The sequence below is a fragment of the Athalia rosae genome, chromosome 1 (assembly GCF_917208135.1).
Source record: "Athalia rosae chromosome 1, iyAthRosa1.1, whole genome shotgun sequence".
Classification (NCBI taxonomy): domain Eukaryota; kingdom Metazoa; phylum Arthropoda; class Insecta; order Hymenoptera; family Athaliidae; genus Athalia; species Athalia rosae.
In genome coordinates, this window is record NC_064026.1 from 26052382 (window position 1) to 26072782 (window position 20401).

Consider the following 20401-nt stretch of genomic DNA (forward strand, 5'->3'; position numbering starts at 1 on the left):
ACTTGACAGAAGCTTTCCTCCTTATTCTCTCGTCTATTTTTTCCTTTTGCTCTTTTTCCGACGGATTTTTCCCCTCCTTGCTGCCGCAGTCGTAATACGTAATAGACGAGGATAATATCTGGACATATTTTTTGTCAGAAATTTTTCTTCCATCCAATTTTCACGAACAATTAAAAATTTCTAAAATCGCACCCGATCTCAGCCGACTCACGTCCATAAATTGATTCGGACTATAAAAATCGATCTCGAAGAACGCCAATGATAACCGAATGCGGTCTGGAAAAAAAAACCATCGCTAACAATAATAGACGGTGGTCGTTACATGGGTGCGCTGACATAAAAATGACTGCGTGACAGTCTCAATTAGCAGTTCGGTTTTTCGGCTTTTGCGACGAAAAGAAGGGGGGAAAAAAAAGGTAGAAAAGTCTACTCTACGTAACGGATGGAATACGCGCGAATTTTGAGCGTGTCCGATTGTCCTCCATTTAGCGCGGTGTCGGTGCAATAATAATAACGAACATAACAGCGAAAATACACACCGATGTAGGTACGCGTATAGGAATAATGGCGTGCAACGAGCGGGACCTGCATCACTTCATAATTCCACTTCCGATTTTTATTAGCGCCCGAGCCGAGTGCTGACGGCCCCGAGGACATAATTACTGGCAATTCCTCCATATAGGTATAAACTCTCCGCGTACCCTCTATATTTTCACCCTATTTTTCAACTGGATACGTGCATACCTACCTAGGTTCATCCTGTATACGGCTGCACACGTGTACGATTATTCGCGTACGTGTGCGACTACATTATACCGTCCGATGTTAAAAATCTCACGAACCCCGCGCAGCCGACGTGAAAAATAGAATGAATAATTATAGCGGGCGCGCGTATATTTCGCTGCAGGACGGCAAAAACAGGCGATCCAAAAAATAATAAGGAAATGAAAAAAGAAAAAAAAAACCCAGTTTGTAAAAAATTAAAAAAATAACAACGATATACGGTGAGGTGAAAAAATATAATGATATTTGGAATTGATTAAAATTTAAACGGTGAAAAACAGAGATCAAAAAACAAAATCAAACAAGAACATCAGCACATGAATGAACGAACGAATATATATATGAAAGGAATAAGATCAGAAAATGAAAAATAATACTTTGGCAAAAATTGGACGGACTCGCAAAAAGGGGGCGTAACCACGCACGCACCGGTTAATGTATATCTCTGCGTTAAGGGAGAAGTTTTGAAAACGAGGCAGGCCGCCGAGGTCGGGGAAACGGAAAGCAACATTTACGCGTTTATATTCGAGGTTAACGAAGCGCCATTTTTCCAAGTAAATAGGTGCCTACCTCATACGTATATACATAACGTCGTATACACACAAATTGGAAGCTGAAACTCGCCGCCTGTAGTATGACTTGAATACGTAATACGTACGTGTGTTCATATGTGTATCATCTGCGTGGTGCACGTACAGTACCGGCTACAAGTTCGCGTACACTTCCGAATTTTTTGCAAGCGACAAAAATTCGGTACAGCGACTGTCTCCTCTCGATCCATCAAAAGTGAGACGAATGGAATAATTGGTTCGGAAAATCTCCGGGCACGTTGTAAAAAAAAAAAAAAGGTTTTCAAAACATCCTTCTTCGCTCCAAAACGCTCCTTCGTTCGTTTTTTTCCTTTTTTTTTTGCCAGCGAAATGTTCGAAAGTGTCCGCGAACTTGTGGCCGTTACTGTATACGGTGCTCGCAATTAAACGAAAACGTGTTTCAATAGGTTAAAATGTGGAAATTTATAAAAAGTGCAAACACGGATACGTGAATGTTATATAACATCGCCTCCCTCCTCCTCCCGCACCCTGTATTTTCGATTCAACTTTTATTCACCCTTTTACATTTTTACTCAATTTTATTCATTTATCCATTTGTTCCATCATCTATTCAATTACACTTCTTTCGCCGGTTTTTCCATGTATCGCTATTTTCTTTTTACGGCTGCACACCTCTGTAAAAAAGGACAAATCATTTCGAAAAATCTATGGAAATAAAATGCAAATATACAAATTTGGATTCACTACTTTGCGATCCCTTCGCTATGAGACGACTAACGTCAGTTCTATCACCGAATTTCGTATTCGCGCGATCAGTTTTACCATAGAGCCAAAAGCACATCGGCGTCTCTCTTCGAAACATGCATATATGTATATACGTATACATCGTACGTGTCAAATGAACGTTTAACCTCACGCGATGCATTTTCAACGTCTCCCGCAACGGTTGGCGACGTCTCCTCAAATAAACTAGCTTCCCTCGCTCCCCTCCTTCTGCGGGGTGACTTTCGAGCGGAGCGAGGAGAAGAGATAAAAGGGTTGGAGGATAGAGCAGAGGATAAAAACGTAGCGCGGGCACGGCGGAGATAAGTAGATATGCAAAGTGCGTGTAATTACAGCTCCGTGTCTATACCATTCGGGGGAGGGGGGGGAGGGGGGTCACCCGGTACACCGTGGGTACTCCGTGCTTACGCGGTGAAACGTGCAATTTATTCCCCCTTGGTCGATGCAATCCCGGCTCCTACCCCTCGGCCCACGTATTCGCTACCGTCGCGAACCCTTCATTTTACTCGTCCCGTCCCGTCCTCCCTCCCTCGACTAATTTCAATGTTTACGCGGGGGATTTATCCGGCGATGATCGGGAGACGAGGGTTGTCAGTTTTAGCGACCTTCGAGGATACCGGGGATTATTATCCCTATACTGCCGATCCCGGGCTCCGACTGGTGGGTTTCATTCGCGCAACGAATCGTCGATCATTCGCGGTTAATCGTTATACTCGTACGATATTTTAATGTAATTGTTTCGTTAGTATTGTTGGTCGATTAAATCTTCGTGTGAGATCTTTTTTTTGTTCTCCTCAAGATCAACGGAAACCAATGTAGGAACGTTTAACGCCTTTCTTTGATGTCCCGAATTCGGGTCTCGAAAATGACGGAGCTAGTTAGAATTTGGTTAATTATATTTAACCGTTTGAGCGCGGCGAAGCGCTTCTCCGCATTCTTGGCATGATACGACATAAGCAGCGCTCAAACGGTTAATGAGGATGTTTGAACACTCGTACGTTACCGTATACGTGTATATATATATATATGACTAACTTTTGAAATACTATATCGAGAATCTAAAATTATAATGGAACCGACGGGAATAATCACGATCGAGATAATGCGCCTCTTGTAGTTGGGAAATCGTTTGAAGATAATAAACAGATTCCCATTAAGATACGAGCCTAAAACTCTTACGAAATAATGGAATAAAAATGAAAAAAAAAAAAAAAAAAAAAAAAAAAAAAAGACACACTCCTCGTGTCGGAGATCGCGATTATAGTTCTCGATCGAGAGAGAAAGTTCGAGTGGTCGCGGTATCTACTGTTATTCTATACATATTATACCTATACGATTTTAAGAAATATTATTTTCCTCCATTCACTGTCCACGGCATGAAAATTAACGTTATGTGCGTTGTTTATTTCAGACGGAGATCGCGAAGCGATTGAACGCGATAATCGCCCAAATTCTTCCTTTCCTCTCGCAAGAACATCAGCAGCAGGTCGCTACAGCGGTGGAAAGGGCGAAGCAGGTCACGATGACGGAGCTGAACGCGATCGTTGGGGTAAGCCAGATTAATCGCAGTCGTCTTATTTACTAGACTGTAAGAATATCCAAAAAGCGAGCTGGTCCAGTTGGTAATCCGACGTTTCCAGTCGCGGTATACGTATAATACCAAAGCACCGTGCCGCTGCATGCGCTCGATTTGGAAAATCACGTGCCTCGATAACGCGCCACTCTGCAGCAGATTAATTTTTCAAATCAACTCGAAACTCGCTCCGACGGAATATTTTTTCACGTAATTACGATTATAGCCGCGCATCGTGATCGATAATGACCACGTATAATACGCCGCATGTAAAATCGCCATGGATCATTCCCTCGAATTTCTCATATCTTTCGATCGTGTGATTAATGATAAAACATCATTCGCAGCTTCTCGTCTAGTTTAACGATCGGTCACGGATCAGCCGCCGTGCGCATCTCTTGTATATCCGCTACATCGTTATTATAATAATTCCGTGTTGAGAGAACCCGTCGAGGGATCCCTGTGTAATTTTACAGATTCTGATCTGGTCAGCTATGCGTAGTGCGCGATAAGAAGCTGAATTATATTTCCATATTCTCCTCTCCTTATGTTTTATTTCTATTCGGTGACGCGCGTTAGGTACTTATGTTCTAATACGTATAGATAAATAATCTCGCGATCAATCTAAAGTCGCAATTGAAATTAAAACTGCTATTGAGAATCGATTAGTCCGAGCACCTGGATCGAATGAAAATTTCCGTATTACCTGATTTCTCTTCGGTGACGCGGATTCGAATTCCTCCAACTTTTAGATCGTCAAGAGCCGTGTGCGGCTACGTCATGAAATTGGGAAAATTATTTGCACCGTACAGAAAATGAAAAGATCAGAAAACTAAGGCACAAATCGATCTTGAAATTCCTCTGATATAAACAGATTTTGTATTCGGATTTTATTCGGATTATCGGTGTTCGATCAGAAGGTGGATTAAAAAAAAGGTAGTTTTCATTTCGGTGATGTCGAATCTGCAGTGGATTTTTAATAATTACCCCGTTACTTATACGACTTGCGTGTAAATCGCTCTGAAATTCTTTCGAATTTCCATAAATTAGCATGCATACTTCTTTTTTTCAACGTTTATACCGAAATGCGAATCCCGATTTCAGATATCGGGTTTCGATGGCGTCAGCCTTCTGAAATTTCAAATGACGTTCAAAAAGATCAAATTAAGTGGATGGTGTAACTTACCCATTTGTTACAAACGCCTAGATTTTTATCCCATCAAAATTCTAAAATAATCGATTCCCGCATATTCGTCAAACCGAGATAATTCCAGTCGCCTGAAATCAAATATTCAAATTCTTAGCCGCTACTTGAACACTAGACACGCATTTACTTACTAAATTTACTTTCTCTAAACCAAAAAAAAAACTTTAAGAAAATTCATCTGCGGAGGAAAGAGGCGAATTTTTCAAAAACTTACCGGTGATTTCGAGTGAAAAATGCGTCGCTTGTAGGGTCTGCAAAATTACTTTTCATACTTTTGACATAAGTATAGAGTCTTCTTTTCCAAATGATATACCAAATTCTCTCGAAGATTTTTCAATCGAAGCGACAATATATCCTGCGGCGCGCATTACACGTCACGAGTTTCGGGTATACATTTACGACTAATCATCTCCAATCATCGCGATCGGGGTACACGTCACTATCGAATATACATCTGGAAATTGCTCGCAGGTCAATAACAACGCCACTCCTCTTTTGTACCGCTAATTTAGATACACTGGCGGCCCGTGTGTCGCACTTATATGCATTCGCACCGCACACTCACACCCCTATACCTCCGGCGAAGCAATAACGTATTATATTAACATGACCAATCGGTGCACATGCACGTATAACGCTCACGTACGTATTACCTAGTATACGCGCGGCGTACAGATATATACCATCTATATCGAACGCGATTTAGACGCGATCGGAAATGCCCGGCTCTCCGCAGACGAGAGTGTAGCGGTTGAAAAGGGGGGTGAAGGGGGGTGAAGGGGGGGTGCAGGGGAGGCGGTCGGCGGTCGGACGGCGATGAATACGTATCGCTCGGTGAACAGGGGTTGAATCAATATTTCGTTTAATAACACGGCCGTAAACAGATACGTGGGAGAGAGAGAGTGGTGGAGTCGCGGTGGTGGTTTGCGAACCTCGGCGGTTTGAGGGATCGCCGGATTGAGAGAGGAAACTGGAGCGAGAGGAATCCCGGCTATAGAACGTGGTGTGTATAATAACACACCCCGCCCGCCTCCGCCTCCGCGGAGATCCAACGGCGACGATCGCGGAATATACCTATTCTCGTTCACCCTGCCTCGAAGCTTCCGACGGCGCCGCCACACGCTGCTCCGCTTCGCTCGCGGCTTCCTGCTTTTACTTTTGCCGGCGTACAACGGCGTTCTCGTTATACGTATACGTATACGCACGTATAGTATAGTATATAGGTTGGGTACGTACGTACGTACGACGTGAGCCTCGGATAACGTTAATAAAACTTGGCTAATGAAGCGGCAATTACGCTTCGTCGCCGCGTCAAGCAAAACGCAAGGCGATATTAAACAACGACCCCGGAGGTGGAGGAAACGTTATACGCTCTGCGGGATATTATCCTATCTAAACGTATTTTACGGGTCTATAGATATACAGTGTACCGTACCGTGGCGAAACTTGAGAAACCGAAGGGCGTGACTGGAGGGAAAGTTGGGGGATTTTTTTCTCTCCGGGTAACCAAAAGCTCCTTCCAAAATCAATCGATTTTATCGCACACTCCGTTTCATTCGAAAGAATCAGTTGAAATGAAAAAAGAAAAACACCTCGTATACGCAAAAGTCTAGTAGTTTTTCTTCTACTTGTTATTTCTCGTTCAATTTATACGTATATAGTTTCTTCGCACGCGCGTTAAAAGCCGACGCCTCGGCGTTTATATGCTGAACGTTCAGCGGCCGTTAATTCCATAGCACGGTCTTGTGTAATACGGTACTTACACAATTTGTAATACCTACATACGACAAATATGAAAACTTATACGTTGCCACGTTTATACGTATAATTTAATATACGATACGCTCAATTTATGTACAAATAATATGTACATAGGTATAGTGTCACGCGCGCACAAACTCTTGTAACTTTATGTAACCGGCGGGGTTCTCTTGCGTAGGCGCGAATATATATACACGCGAGCTTTCAATTTTAATTACAGCGGATCGAATTTGCGAATATGTTAATTAGAGATCGAGTCTATTAAATTATCGGTCTGGCGTATACACGCGGTACCACAGGCGCGATACGCATAAAAATAAAAATAAAGTAACGAGAACGGAGCGCAAAGATTCCGCAAGGTGGTTATCGCGGTGGACGGAGTGCTAATGATATAAAATAACGCATAGGCCGCGCGCTCGTATACCTATTCGAATCTGTATCAATAAATTTTGAAATTGTTTGCTATATAAAAGCGTAACTATATAGCCATCGACGGCGGTACATATATACAGCTGCGGCAGCGGCTCACTCTACTCGTCAGTGGCGAATAAATCACTCGGCGATGGCATTATCCGGCTCGTTCGAGCGTAAAATTTGCTAGTTTTTACTCCTCCGGGTAACTATGCTATTGCGTGGATCGTACGTATAGATGTGGAAGTGTTGTCAATCCGAGTTTTGATTAATTGCGAGGGAAATATCGGGATATAAACGGTCGAAATCGATTATAAAATTTGTCGAATATAATACCGCACCGCGCAGCTATAGATTGGCACACGCGTTGTTCATTTTTAACGAAGAGCTTACAAAAAGGAATAAATCGAAAAATCAACAAAAAAAAAATAAAAAAATTCAATTGGAAATGAATCCTGAACGAAGGAATAACAACTGAATATGCGAAACCGCCTATACATTTCCGTTTACGAGAATAATCGCGCCCTTCTGGCTTCTACAATTTTTTTTCGAATAATCTAGGCGAGGACGTATTTTTCAAGATTACGAAACTGAAATTTTAAACTAAAAAAACTAAACGGCGCTTCGCCAGGCTCTACTTTTTTGTCGGTTACGTCCTTTCATTCGATCCCACTTTGGCCATACGCCGTGATGGAAAATTTTCCCTCTGGTTTCGATGCACCTGTAAATCTGCTGTTCATGAGATTTGTTTTAATTATAGTTTTTCTTTCGTTCCGACCATTCCAGCAACAGAGGCCCGACCTACCGCGATTGATGCAGCAAATGCACGCCCAGCAGTTACCACCCGGAGCGTCGATGGGACCACATCCCGGATTGCCGGGACTTCCCGGACTCGGACCGGGATCGGCACTACCGGTTCCAACCTCCGCGTCCGCGGCACTTCTTCAGGGTCTCGGTCTTCCAACGGTCGCTGGAGCGGCGCCAGGGGGGAGCGCTGGTCACCCCTTAGCGATACTCGGGAAACCCGATCATCACAGAGGGCAGCCGGATGACCTCAAGAGTAACGGAGGTGCGTCGCCGTTTGTTTTCGGAACTTTTTTCCTAACTTTACGTGCAGGCGTGTATCGCGTTACGTGCATTCCTCGTGCTATACTTCCCCCTCCCCCTCCCCCCACCCTTCGGAAATACTATACACCGTCGAATACGTATAGGTCGAGCTCGGTTCGGATACCCGCGGACTAATGAGGCAGCTGAATATTGTGAAACGTTCTTATTATACGCGTAGACCCGAGGGAAATTGCGAAAGTAAGCATCGCGGTACGACCCTCGACGGTACGGACGTTTTTACGCGCAGAGAATCTCGTGCGATTCAACGCCGACCATTTTTGATGCAATTCTATACAGTTCGAACAACTTCCCATTATCCTTCTTTTTTTTTTTTCTTTCTATCGTGTTTGCATCGGCTTTTCTACCGATTCGATGCCCACCCAGGTTCGATGAGACGTTCGAAAGAATTGACCTTCGATCCTGTAAGGGGATACGCGAACGGTTGACCGGCCGGAAGAACGAGATCGGGTGAGAGCGAGAAAAGGGGACAGAGATTTTAGAGAGGAACGATAGAAGCGAGAAAGAGAAAAAGTGTGGATGGAATTTTATAGCGGTAACGCGAAACGTAACACCTCGTATTCTTGCAAGCGTATGAACGTTAGGGTGGATTGAAAAAAAATTGTTTCCACCTAATGATTACTCGATCGATTGCATGAGTAGATGATTTTGGCTCTCAGATTTGAATTCCTGAGCTGATTATACGTGAGATTACTCTTGAAGACCAAAAAAAAATTCGATTTTTGAGCAAAAAATAAATCATTTTTTCGAATGGGTTTAATATGCTTTTTTGACGTATTTTGACCTCAGGAATCCGAATCTGAAAGAAAAATTGATCTATCTCTAAAATTGACCGAGTTATCGTCAATTTTCATCTTTTTGGGGTCAAAAATAAAAAATTGATTTTTTAGTCTATATTAATGTAAATTGAGCTCAGGAATTTGAATCTGGAAGAAAAATCGATCTATCTGCAAAAATGACCGAGTTATCCCTATTTTTTCGCATTTTTTACCATAAAAATGGAAATATCTCGAAGGGAAAAAATCGTAGCCCAATTCGGACGACGGATTCGTGTTCCTGGGGTCAAAATACATAAGAAAAGTGTCATACGATCGATTTTAAAAAACAAAAATTTTTGGCCAAAATCTGAAAAAATCGTAAGGGGTACCCCTTGGAAAAATCTCAAATTTTGGCCAAAAATTTTGATTTTTTAAAATCGATCGTATGGCACTTTTCTTATGTATTTTGACCCCAGGAATACGAATCCGTCGTCCAAATTGAGCTACGATTTTTTCCCTTCGAGATATCCTCAAATTTGTACCAAAAAATGCGAAAAAATGGGGATAACTCGGTCATTTTTGCAGATAGATCAATTTTTCTCCTGGATTCGGATTCCTGAGCTCAAAATACATCAAGATAGACTGTAAAATCAATTTTTTATTTTTGACCCCAAAAAGATGAAAATTGACGATAACTCGGTCAATTTTAGAGATAGATCAATTTTTCTTTCAGATTCGGATTCCTGAGGTCAAAATACGTAAGAAAAGCATTTTAAACCCGATTAAAAAAATGATTTATATTTTGCTCAAAAATCGAATTTTTTTTTGGTTCTTCAAGATTAATCTCACGTATAATCAGCTCAGGAATCCAAATCTGAAAGCCAAAATCATCTACTCATGCAATCGATCGAGAAATTATTGGGTGGAAACAATTTTTTTTTTTTTATAAGGTACAAATTCTGCCCCCATGCGAAGAGAATAAAAAAAAAAAAAATTTTCCTCCAACCCACCTTAATGAACGTAGCTTTTATTTTATACAACGAAGGGAATGGAACACTTCGGGCTATAATTCGAGGACGTTGGGTTACGTTGGCTTGAATCCGAGGAATGTCACCGATACCGTAGATTCGAATCGTCTCTATACGTATTCGAGTGAATCCCGAGCGATCCGGTGTCTGCCGATGTGTTTCTGCTGGCAATTACCGAAGAGTCTCGAGTTCCATGCGAAATTAAAAACCGAAGATACAGCGATACTTTTGTCCCTCGCGTGCAACAGAAATTCCTCAGTCAGTTTTCCTGTACACTCGCCACATCCCGATGTGGCGGAAAGATCATCGCGGGTCTAGTTTTTTCAATCTCATCGCGAAAATTCATTTTAGCCAATAGTTACCGGCCGCTTTTTTACTCGTTCGTTTTTTGCCGCAGTAATCGTGACCATCGAAAAATGAAGCCGAAAAATCGGAACGGTATGTCAACCTTCGGTATGGAGTACAGATCGCGTAGTCAGAGGCTATCGGCTTTGCTCTCGGAAGAATGACTGAGCGCAAATTCTCATCTCTTTGTTCGACGGTTTTTTATGCAGTACAATGAATCGTTGTTATTTATCATTATTATTACTGCAGGTTACCTTTGCCGATGAACGTTCGACTTATGTGTGATCGAATCATGGTTTTATTTTCGGCGTATGTATTTGCATTCGCTGAGTATTTCTCGGTCGGTGTTCGAAAATCTGTAAAATTAATAATTTTTCCATCGATAACCTGCGAGCTGTTTCGCTGGATCGGGCGAATCGCCATTTTTATAATTGTCAATTTTATAAATTGGCGAACGATCATACCCGCGGGGTATAAAATATACCAAATTTATTCCACACGTGTATAAAACATAGCAGGTAACTACGCTCCACGCAACGCGTAGGTTCCTCCGCATGAATATACATATGTATAGGTAGGCACGTTGCAAAATGTATGACGGTTTTCTACCTTTAGCCCCGCCCGCGGTTCAACGACGATCATTTTCGACTCCCAATGCGCACCCCTTTTATTTTATATTCGAGATACGCGTCAAACGAGTCGTTTTGTTTGCAAAATTTTCAAACAATATCGCGTTTCACAGTGTATTTAGTTATTTACCTTTCATGTATGCATAACGTACACCGGGTATAGAAATATGTCGGCCGTGGTACCTACGATGCACGTATACATATATACATATGTATATATATATATGTATACACGAAACGTAAATATTCATAAATGCAATTGCTGGGGGGTGTATGCTCAATGTTATTGACATTCTGCCGAGCCACTAAAGCCTTCCAAAATGTATTTCCGCTAAAATATTGTCGTCCCCCACCCTTTCATCCCGCGGTTCACGCAGGATAACACGGACGCGAACGAGCCATGTATATCACCCACACAATCGCGTGACCAGCGCGTACGTGTTCGCGTATTAACGAGAGTAGCACGTGGCGTGCGATGTTCGATGTGATTTAATATCGTACCATTTTTTTTATCCTTGTTTCAGGAATGAGTTCTGCGGAGGAGAGACACGTGAGTAAACCGCTCTTGTTAATTGTTTGAATTACAACCTATATAAATAATAAATATGTACATATATGTATACGTATACGTATATAGCTTGAGCGGGCGTTATACTTATAGCGGGGTTGGGATATAACGGCTGCTGCTGCTGCTGATGCATGAAAAGGGAAATATATACATATATACACGTATTGTTTCCACATGTACGTACTACCCTGTACTACATCGTTTTCTTGAACGCCCACGATCGCCAGTATAGCGGAGGTGTACAAAGTAGATAATTCATTCCACCGTCAATATTCAAGGAGCGCGAAACTTGTTCGATATGTAGCTACATTTCGTTAGACTATATTATACGGTTTTATTTTCCGATCGTATCGATCACCGCCCTAATAAAACAGGGTGAAAATGTAGATGGTATAGTTTTTCGAAAGCACTTAATATTTCGTTTTTCTTCGCGATATCGGAGTCTCCTTTATTTGGCAAAATCCAATTATTTCGCGCTAGGTGAGTTCGGGGTTAGCCCGCGTGCGAAGGTTACTTCCAGTTTGGCGTCGATCCGTTGGTAGCGGCGGACAGGTAATCCTCGGCTGCCGTGTACCACTTTTCTGGCTGAACACGCGAAATAAGAAATAATGAATCAAAAGAGAGGAGAAATAGAGGGAGGGAATAGAAAGAACGAAAATTAAGGAGGGCGGGAGGGAGGGAGGGAGGGAGGGCAGACAAAGGGGCGGAATGCCGGAGGCGCGCACCTTGGCGTTCTTCGTTATGGCCATCGCGTTATTCCTCTGGGATCGCAAATCCCTGGCTGCGTACGAAAATATTGCACCTCTTTTCTCAGGGATTTTACCAGGTCTTTCCGCTACGGCCACCGGCGGTTCAGCGCCCATTCCCATTCCCCTGTAATCACAGTACGACCGCCACTGCGGATTCTTTATTTATCGGGGGAGAAAATTCGTTTCGATTTAACAGGAATTAATATTTATCACACGTGTATTCCCCTGTACACCCAGTTATACGTAGGCGCCCGAAGCCTCGTGTATACCCGCGGGCAGCTGATCGTGAGACTGCGGTATGCTATTAATAGAGGGGCGCTTCTCTTTATAATTTTCCATTTTTTTTTTTCCCTCATTTTCAACATCAGTTTTCATGTATTATATATACATATCAGTTAACGCGCACCCTCGATTACACGTCTCGAAGAGCGTTAATTGTTGTCGATGAAAAAAAAAAAAAAAAAAAAAAACCACAGAGGGCACAAAAGGGCGTTACAAAGCGTTAATATATATCGAGGGGTAAAAAGCGAAAAGGCGTAACCGATACACTTTTTCGATTGCGGTCCGTTGTGCCGTTGCGTAAGGGCGTTACCTTCAGAAGTGAGGAGAATTAAAACCCATGGAAATCACGTTAGTTTAAATTGGATACGGGGTTTGAAAAATTTTCATTTATTTTATGCGCCGGGAATCGAGTCTCTCCCGCAGGATACGAGACTCGAACTTGAGAAATGAAGAATTTCTCAAGTTTTGATTTTTTTTTTCATCTACCTTTTCGAAAGATCATTTTCATAACAGGATTGTTGAATTATCGTGAAATCAGGTTTTACGAGACGTGAATTTTTTTTTTTTTTTTTTTTCTTTGAAAATTACCTCGCGTAGCTCACTGACGATAAATACATAGTACGTTAGATAAATTAGATAGCAGCGGTCTGCAATTTGCATTTTACATATGTGAACCTGTGCAGTAAAGACATAATATCCGGAGGAGGAGGAAACCGTACAAAAAGATCGTTTCAACCCTCTCAAACCCACAGCGTCTAATAATAAGCCCCTTTTTTTTTAAGCTCCTTGTATGTTTTTTTTTTCCTACTTACGGGAAGCCAGGATAATTGTGTGAGCTTATTAAAAGCACGTGTAGTATGAGGGTGCACGTATATACAGGGTGACCTTCGAACGATTGGCTCTATTCAAAATGTACGCGTTTAGATCTTTTTAATTCGCCAAGATAAAACGAGAGATTCATACCTCTCTGGTCATAAGTGCAATTAGAAAACCAAAAAAAAAAATCGATCTTGTTCGAATCATGTCGGGATACGGGACTTATACCTTTTTAGTTTTTCGAACTTACGCCGGAACTTTGCGTAGAATTTTCTTGAACTTGTTGGAAAACGCGCTCCTCTTCAAGTGTTTGATCTTCCTGATCGAACGGACGTTTTCGTCACGAGGTGGAATCGGAGATTCGACGCTCACTTGACCGGCGGTATCCGATCCCCCGTTTGTACCGGGTCGGACGACCGTTTTCATCGTGGAGTTTTTTGACTTGCATTTTATCACGTGACTGGGAACTCCGAGAACCACTTTGTTGCTGTATAATTTAGAGGAAAGAAAAAAAAAAACGAAAAAAAAAATAAAAGAGGGAAGAAAGTAATTCTGGTAAAAAATCTGAAGGGAGTATATATAATAGTGGCCAGTCATCGAGCCGAAATCAATCAGAGGGTTAAAAACGAACGGAAGAGAGCCACCTCTGCACAGAAAAGGCTTTCGGCTTGATAAATTTTCGGTTTATGTAACACGTGACGGACGAGTTGGGTAATATATACGTATAATTACGGGTCATACGCTGGTGCGGTGGACGTCGCGGTGCAGCATTTTGCGGCTAGGGCTTCCTTGCGAAGGGCTTCGGGCGTCAGTTTCCGGAAATTTGCAGTCCGGTGCCGCCGCTGCGACGCGAAATCTTTATCCACTTCGGTAGCCATACTTCGAGTCTCGATTCCCGAATCCGATCATCACGATTTTTAAACTTTTCCTTCTCGTTTGATCGATTGAGAATTTTGAAAACTATGCGAAGCTTGGCGTTTGACGTCGATCGCGTTGCGGGGGCCATGTGCAGCGATGCGGCCGTGGTTAACATTTGCCGATCGTCGCGGTGATACGAGATTCTGCTTTCCCCCGCAACTCCGAGGGTACAATATCAAGTTTTATGTTAGTTACGCCTGTAACGTACCAAATTAACCGTATAGATTCGATGCTGCGTGCGATTTGACCGAACTAGTGGATTTATATCGTGGAGCGGGTATACATATATAGGGGGCCTTTTGCCGCGGCGGCGGTCCGATCGGTCGGTCGTTCGGTCTCGGTAAAAATAATCGAGTTGGTTCATTCGATTTGGTCCAGTCACGACTTGGTTACAAATGGTATGGAATCTCTATAGTCTTCTGATCTATCCATTACGTGGCCTACAGTTCCAATCTCTATAATCGAACGAGAACAAATAGAGGTTGCGGTAAAAAGAGGGACTTTGAGAGGGACGAGCGGCGAGGGGAGAATAAAGAAAAAAATCCCGGAGCCGATGCTTCTACAGAGAGTGGCTGCGGACTGCGAGGAGGTAAACCGGAGGGTCTCGGGGCTTCGGATAGAAGGAGAGGAACGGTATAAATGAGGTAGTGAGAAACGTATAGAGATGGGGAGTGCAGATACGTAGGTATTACGGGTTAGCGTCCTCGCCTGTGATCACCTCGAGACCGCGTCCCGCCTCCTACCGCCTTCTCATTCTGTCCTCTGGTCCATTGCGTGCCCCCTCCCCCCCCCCCCTCTCCTCTCCTCCCTTTCCTCATCTTCGCTGCCCTCGTCAAGCCGCGTTCCACCGTCTCGACTCTACTCATCCCGGGACCATCTCTGCCCGGGTATAGCGCAGGCCTCCACTCTGTAATCATTGCTTCTCTCAGCGCCCATTTTAGCCGGTGCACATAGGTATTCCGTATTTTTATCGCTATCAACACCCACGCACACCGTCATCGGACGGAGCGACGTACACCTACGGGATGACGCGTACGGCGCTGGGTGTGCGCGTTACACGACCACTACACGCGTTTCGGCCGTGTGCACGTCCGTACGGTATGTAGACATTCCGAAGTCCATTATCGTCCTCCGTTACATGGTCGAGGCTCGGGTTACGCTTCGGGGTTCGGACGAGCCGGGTCGTCCTCGGGTCGGGTCGTACGGCTAATTGAAAAAAGCGCGAACGCGTACGTCGGATGGCCTTTGAACCCGCGGCCGCTCTCTCACCCTCCGCACTCCGATCCGCCGCCGTGAGTCACGATAACCTCTGAGCTACAACTCTATTTATTCCGGCAACCGGGTTTCCGACTCGCGCGAATCTCCTCGCTGCTTCTTTTCCGCGACTCGTCGTACGCGTACAATAGGGTCGTATGCGGGCGCGCGGATAGCTTCAATTACAGGCAAAAAAATGATCTTCATATTTCCAATTCTTTGCACTCCGTCGACGTCCGGTGTCGCCGGTGATATACATATTATACGTGTAAATTATACGCTCTATACGCGGTTGCGTTTAGGAACAGGTCGAGTTACACCGACGCGTTGAAAATTCGTACGGGAAACGTACGAGCGGTGACTTTTGTAGCCTTGTAACACCCCCACGTGTGCGGAGGAACAGAAGTAACGTCGGAAATTACCGGTAGCCGGTAGAACGACCGATTCCCATTAAACGACTCGAAGTCACCGTGCACCGTGCAGTACTGTAATAACCCGGCGAAATCTTCGGTACATCGCCGCGCGTCTTGAACGCGGTTCGCGGAACTCCTGAGTCAATATTATCTCGGGTGTCCGATGCCATCGGATCGGCGGACGTGAGCGAACGTTTACTTGCGCGTACATTTCACGGTTGGATATAATACCTGTACGTTTGTCCTGTACGAGTGCATATAGAGGATGTATAGGGTTACCCTGTCTCTACTACCGCATCGTGTGGGAAGAGTGTAAGTTGGCACAATACCCGTACACTTACTTACGTATTATACCATTGGTATTTTTCACGGCGGTGCCGTCGCACGATAAATCTTACGGCTAAGCAATTAAATCGTAATTGGCACTCGCCCCGGAGTAGGTAACCATGCGACTATCGGTGCTGAGTCTCGCCTGTGATACACAACCGCAACAATATCGATCCGCTATCGATCCGATGTTGGTATTTTCAAGAATATAGATAGATACAGATAACATCGGTATGCGGACGTATGGTATACGATATCCGTTCCTCGTACCCCCGGGTATAGCATATATATATATATACATACGCTTACCAATTAAACTTTCGATCGGTTTATAAACGTTACCCGGTAGTATGGGCGTTCACTTTTTAACTCACCTCACATGCGTTCGGCTTGTGAATGAATTTTGATGAGACGAGTCGGTAGAATCCTGTGGAATTCGTGTACACGGGAGGGAATCGACTGTCGAGAATACTTTTACGATAGATTTGAAACGCGTTGTTGTTGTAATATTTTGTGTCACCTCCGCACTCGCGTTAAATCATACGCTACGTACGTACCCATGTATATAAACCGGTGTTGCACCCACGCAAAATCCGGCGCCGGCACGAGTCCCCGTGGCTCGCGGTCGTTCGAAACAAATCAAAAGTCTCCGGATACGCATAGCGGCAGCGGCAAAAGCCATCGGACTACGGGCGTAACGCCGCCTCTCTCTTCTTATTCGTTGGGGTCGGTATAGGTATACGTATAACGCGGTTCGACGCGCGGTTGAAAATGCCCGTTACAGAGGGGTCGATTCGTCTTCGTGTTACAGAGGAGTTCCATATCGCCAGGGGACAAGTACAGCCGCCCCAGGAGTCCTCCGGATCAGCATCATTCTCACCACTCCCAGAACCACCACGACCACCAGATGCATGTGAAAAAAATGAAGAAGGAACAGGACAAAGACATGGCCCACGTACGTATATTGTCGTTATTCTGTCGCCGCGACGAAACTCCGTTTTGTTTCACCACCGCGATCCAGAATCGCGTTTCTATACCACCTCGGGGAAACCTATTGTACCTAGTTGACGTTCCCGTCGACCGACTTCATTGTTCGATCGGCAGCTATATACCCAGATATCGCGTTTAACGTGGTCGCCCATTCCCGCGTACGGATAGCATTCGTTCCTTCATCCCAGATGAATACGGTATACCGATCTCTTTATGTACATACCTGTACACGTAACGATATAACCGACGTCTCCGCGGCACTGGCGCATCCTCATATCCGGTTTCTCCGTATTTCCGTTCAGCAGAGCGACGGGGAGAAAAGCGACCAGGATTTGGTGGTGGATGACGCGAGCGAGGGGCCACCGAGTCCCGCGGTAAACGGTACCTCATCGCCTAGGGAAAATGGACTCGACAAGCTCGGTTCGTCGTCGGTACCCATGAACAGTCAGGTGAAAAAAGAAGTGCCTCCTCATTCGCCGAGAAGCGGGACCAGCAGTAACGCTAGCACACCGTCGGCGAAGAAGATGGACGATAGGGAGAAGACGACCACGCCAATTTCCAAACCTATGACGCCCACCTCGGTATCCGGTACATCGAAACCGTCGGGATCCGGAAAAATGATTCAGGGACCACCGTCGGCGGTACCGAGCGCCTATCCACCGCATTATCCACCGGGTCCACCGCCGCATCATTTGACACCCGCGGGACAACATCCGCACGTCGATATGCTAGGTTTTAACGGCTACGCCGCACCCAGACCACCTCCGCAACAACTTTACGATCCCCACGCGGCCATGAGAGCTCCGATGGGGTCCTTGGGAGTACCTGGTGGAAAGCCGTGAGTATTGTATTTTTATCTTTCACGCGACGACGATCGGGTGTTGACCGGTACAGAGTCGAGCGGTTTCTCTCTCGAGAACCCCGTTAAATCAGACTATGGGGGTTCGAATCTTCATCAGAAGAATGGGAATTGTTCTAGGGCGTACAGTTTCCACGTTTCCAGCGAGGGTCAGATGCAGCCGGTCCCTTTTCCCCCAGATGCCTTGATAGGTCCTGGCATACCTAGGCACGCGCGGCAAATAAATACACTGACACACGGGGAAGTTGTCTGCGCGGTAACCATATCGAACCCCACGAAGTACGTGTACACCGGCGGTAAAGGGTGCGTCAAAGTCTGGGACATCGGCCAGGGTGGCAACGGAAACGTGAAGCCGGTTTCCCAGCTCGACTGTCTCCAGAGGGACAATTACATACGATCGGTGAAGCTCCTACCGGACGGGAGAACGTTGATCGTCGGCGGAGAAGCCAGTCAGCTGAGTATCTGGGACTTGGCGAGTCCCACGCCCCGAATAAAAGCGGAACTCACGTCCTCGGCGCCGGCCTGCTACGCCCTCGCGATATCCCCGGATTCTAAGGTCTGCTTCAGCTGCTGCAGCGACGGGAACATCGCGGTCTGGGACCTGCAGAACCAGACGCTCGTCCGACAGTTCCAAGGGCACACGGACGGTGCTTCTTGCATCGACATATCCGCCGACGGGTCGAAACTCTGGACGGGAGGACTCGACAACACGGTGAGATCTTGGGACCTCCGCGAAGGTCGGCAGCTGCAACAGCACGATTTCACATCCCAGATATTTTCACTGGGCTACTGTCCCGCCGGTGAATGGCTCGCCGTTGGTATGGAGAACTCCAACGTCGAGGTCCTGCACGCTACCAAACCAGACAAGTACCAACTTCACCTTCACGAGTCATGCGTTCTGTCGCTGAGGTTCGCGTCCTGCGGGAAGTGGTTTGTCTCCACCGGGAAGGACAACCTTCTCAACGCCTGGCGCACGCCTTACGGAGCCTCGATTTTCCAGGTAAGTCGACGACGCTACCGCGGTCAAGTATCGATATCAGCCGAATCCGGTGTCGTTGACATCGTTATTTGTTCTTCTTGTATACCGATGTAATGAGCGACGTCGGTTTCGATGTCTGTTACAGTCCAAAGAATCCTCGTCGGTGTTGAGTTGCGACATTTCCGCAGACGACAAATACATCGTCACCGGATCGGGCGACAAAAAGGCTACCGTCTACGAAGTGATATACTGAGCACCCGTTCTCACCACCCTCTGCGTTATACATACTTAGGATACGACGAAGTGAGAGAAAAAAATAAAATTATTAAATAATGTTAGTCATACAGTAATGATAATGATGAATAATAACGATTAGAAGTGTAGATGAATCCTTCCAACGAGATCTCAAGATGTCCGAGTCTATTGTAAATACACTATTTACCACGATAAAATGATAATAACAATAACGATAAAAATGATAATGATGATGATATGAATGATGATAACGATACAGCACTTATAAATACATATATATATATATAAAAGGATTATACATATTATTATTGATACAACTTGACGTTACATATGTACATTTTGTATATAAATTACTTCATACATCCTATCATATTTTTCTACCGTGCTGAGGAAAAATTCGAAATGTAAATATTTGATTATATTATAGGTATATGTATAAACCCCATACGTCTGTTAAATAATAACGATAATAATCACGATAACAATAATAATATTAACAATAATGATAACAATAGTGACAAAAAAAAAAAATAATAATTGATTAAGAAAAATAATACGATTAAAAAGTAACCCTAATAACGACAACGGTAATAATAACATTAATATTAATTTGACGCGTTATTAATATCTTGCCATTTCACCTCCCATTTCCCACAGTTGAATGCATTATTAATAAATGACATCTGAAATTTATCGGACATCAGTCTATTTTCTTTTGTCGACCCTCTCGACGGACTCAACACTCGTCGTTCTACGGTAAGTAAACAAACTTTGACCTAACGGCGAGCTAAACTGTTCGATAAAGGTATATACAATCGTACGTACGTACGCAGTCAGTATTCCACAGGTCTCCGATCGAGACACTGTAGTCTATCTCCGCAGTTTTATTTCGCGCTCCGTATCGCCTGTCGGTCTTAACTCGTGTCTTTCCTACCAATATTGTAATCGCATGTGCAATCGCGTCGAAAAGAACAGTGTACAGCGAAGTGACCGATGGGTGCGGACAGACGCGGAGAATGGAATGACGAGGAAAGGAC

General features: G+C 44.5%; 2 protein-coding genes across 8 annotated transcripts in view; one reads left to right on the forward strand and one right to left on the reverse strand.

Moving 5' to 3' along the window:
• Window positions 1–20062, forward strand: part of LOC105685275 (protein groucho-like) — a 50019-nt gene extending 29957 nt beyond the window's left edge. For 4 of the 6 annotated variants that reach the window (XM_020851938.2, XM_012399244.3, XM_048660178.1 and 1 more), the window contains 7 exons: window positions 3529–3666; window positions 7856–8138; window positions 11479–11504; window positions 17093–17236; window positions 17574–18109; window positions 18251–19130; window positions 19255–20062. In XM_020851938.2, coding sequence (XP_020707597.2) covers window positions 3529–3666; window positions 7856–8138; window positions 11479–11504; window positions 17093–17236; window positions 17574–18109; window positions 18251–19130; window positions 19255–19362 — 2115 coding nt within the window. In that variant the 3' untranslated portion in view covers window positions 19363–20062. The remainder of the gene's footprint in view (window positions 1–3528; window positions 3667–7855; window positions 8139–11478; window positions 11505–17092; window positions 17237–17573; window positions 18110–18250; window positions 19131–19254) is intronic. The other 2 variants (XM_048660176.1, XM_012399245.3) reach the window with 2 other exon arrangements.
• Window positions 11709–14376, reverse strand: LOC105685277. Of its 2 annotated transcripts, none has more exons than XM_012399248.3 (4): window positions 14111–14376; window positions 13620–13856; window positions 12248–12395; window positions 11709–12107 (listed from the first exon to the last, which is right to left on the reverse strand). In XM_012399248.3, the coding sequence occupies exons 1-4, from the start codon at window positions 14245–14247 to the stop codon at window positions 12033–12035; spliced, it is 597 nt and encodes a 198-aa protein (XP_012254671.2). In that variant the 5' UTR covers window positions 14248–14376; the 3' UTR covers window positions 11709–12032. The 2 variants fall into 2 exon arrangements, with proteins under 2 accessions (XP_012254671.2, XP_012254670.2); XM_012399247.3 differs by having other exon boundaries at window positions 14102–14376.
• Window positions 20063–20401: the final 339 nt, after the last annotated feature.

Excerpts from the sequence above, each read along its gene's own strand:
- LOC105685277 (XM_012399247.3), bottom strand. The coding sequence starts at position 14,247 with ATGGCTACCGAAGTGGATAAAGATTTCGCGTCGCAGCGGCGGCACCGG. Across the intron at positions 13,857-14,101 it reads ACCGCACCAGCGTATGACCC|CAACAAAGTGGTTCTCGGAG; the intron begins GTAATTATACGT and ends TAAATTATACAG. Across the intron at positions 12,108-12,247 it reads CCATAACGAAGAACGCCAAG|CCAGAAAAGTGGTACACGGC; the intron begins GTGCGCGCCTCC and ends TCGCGTGTTCAG.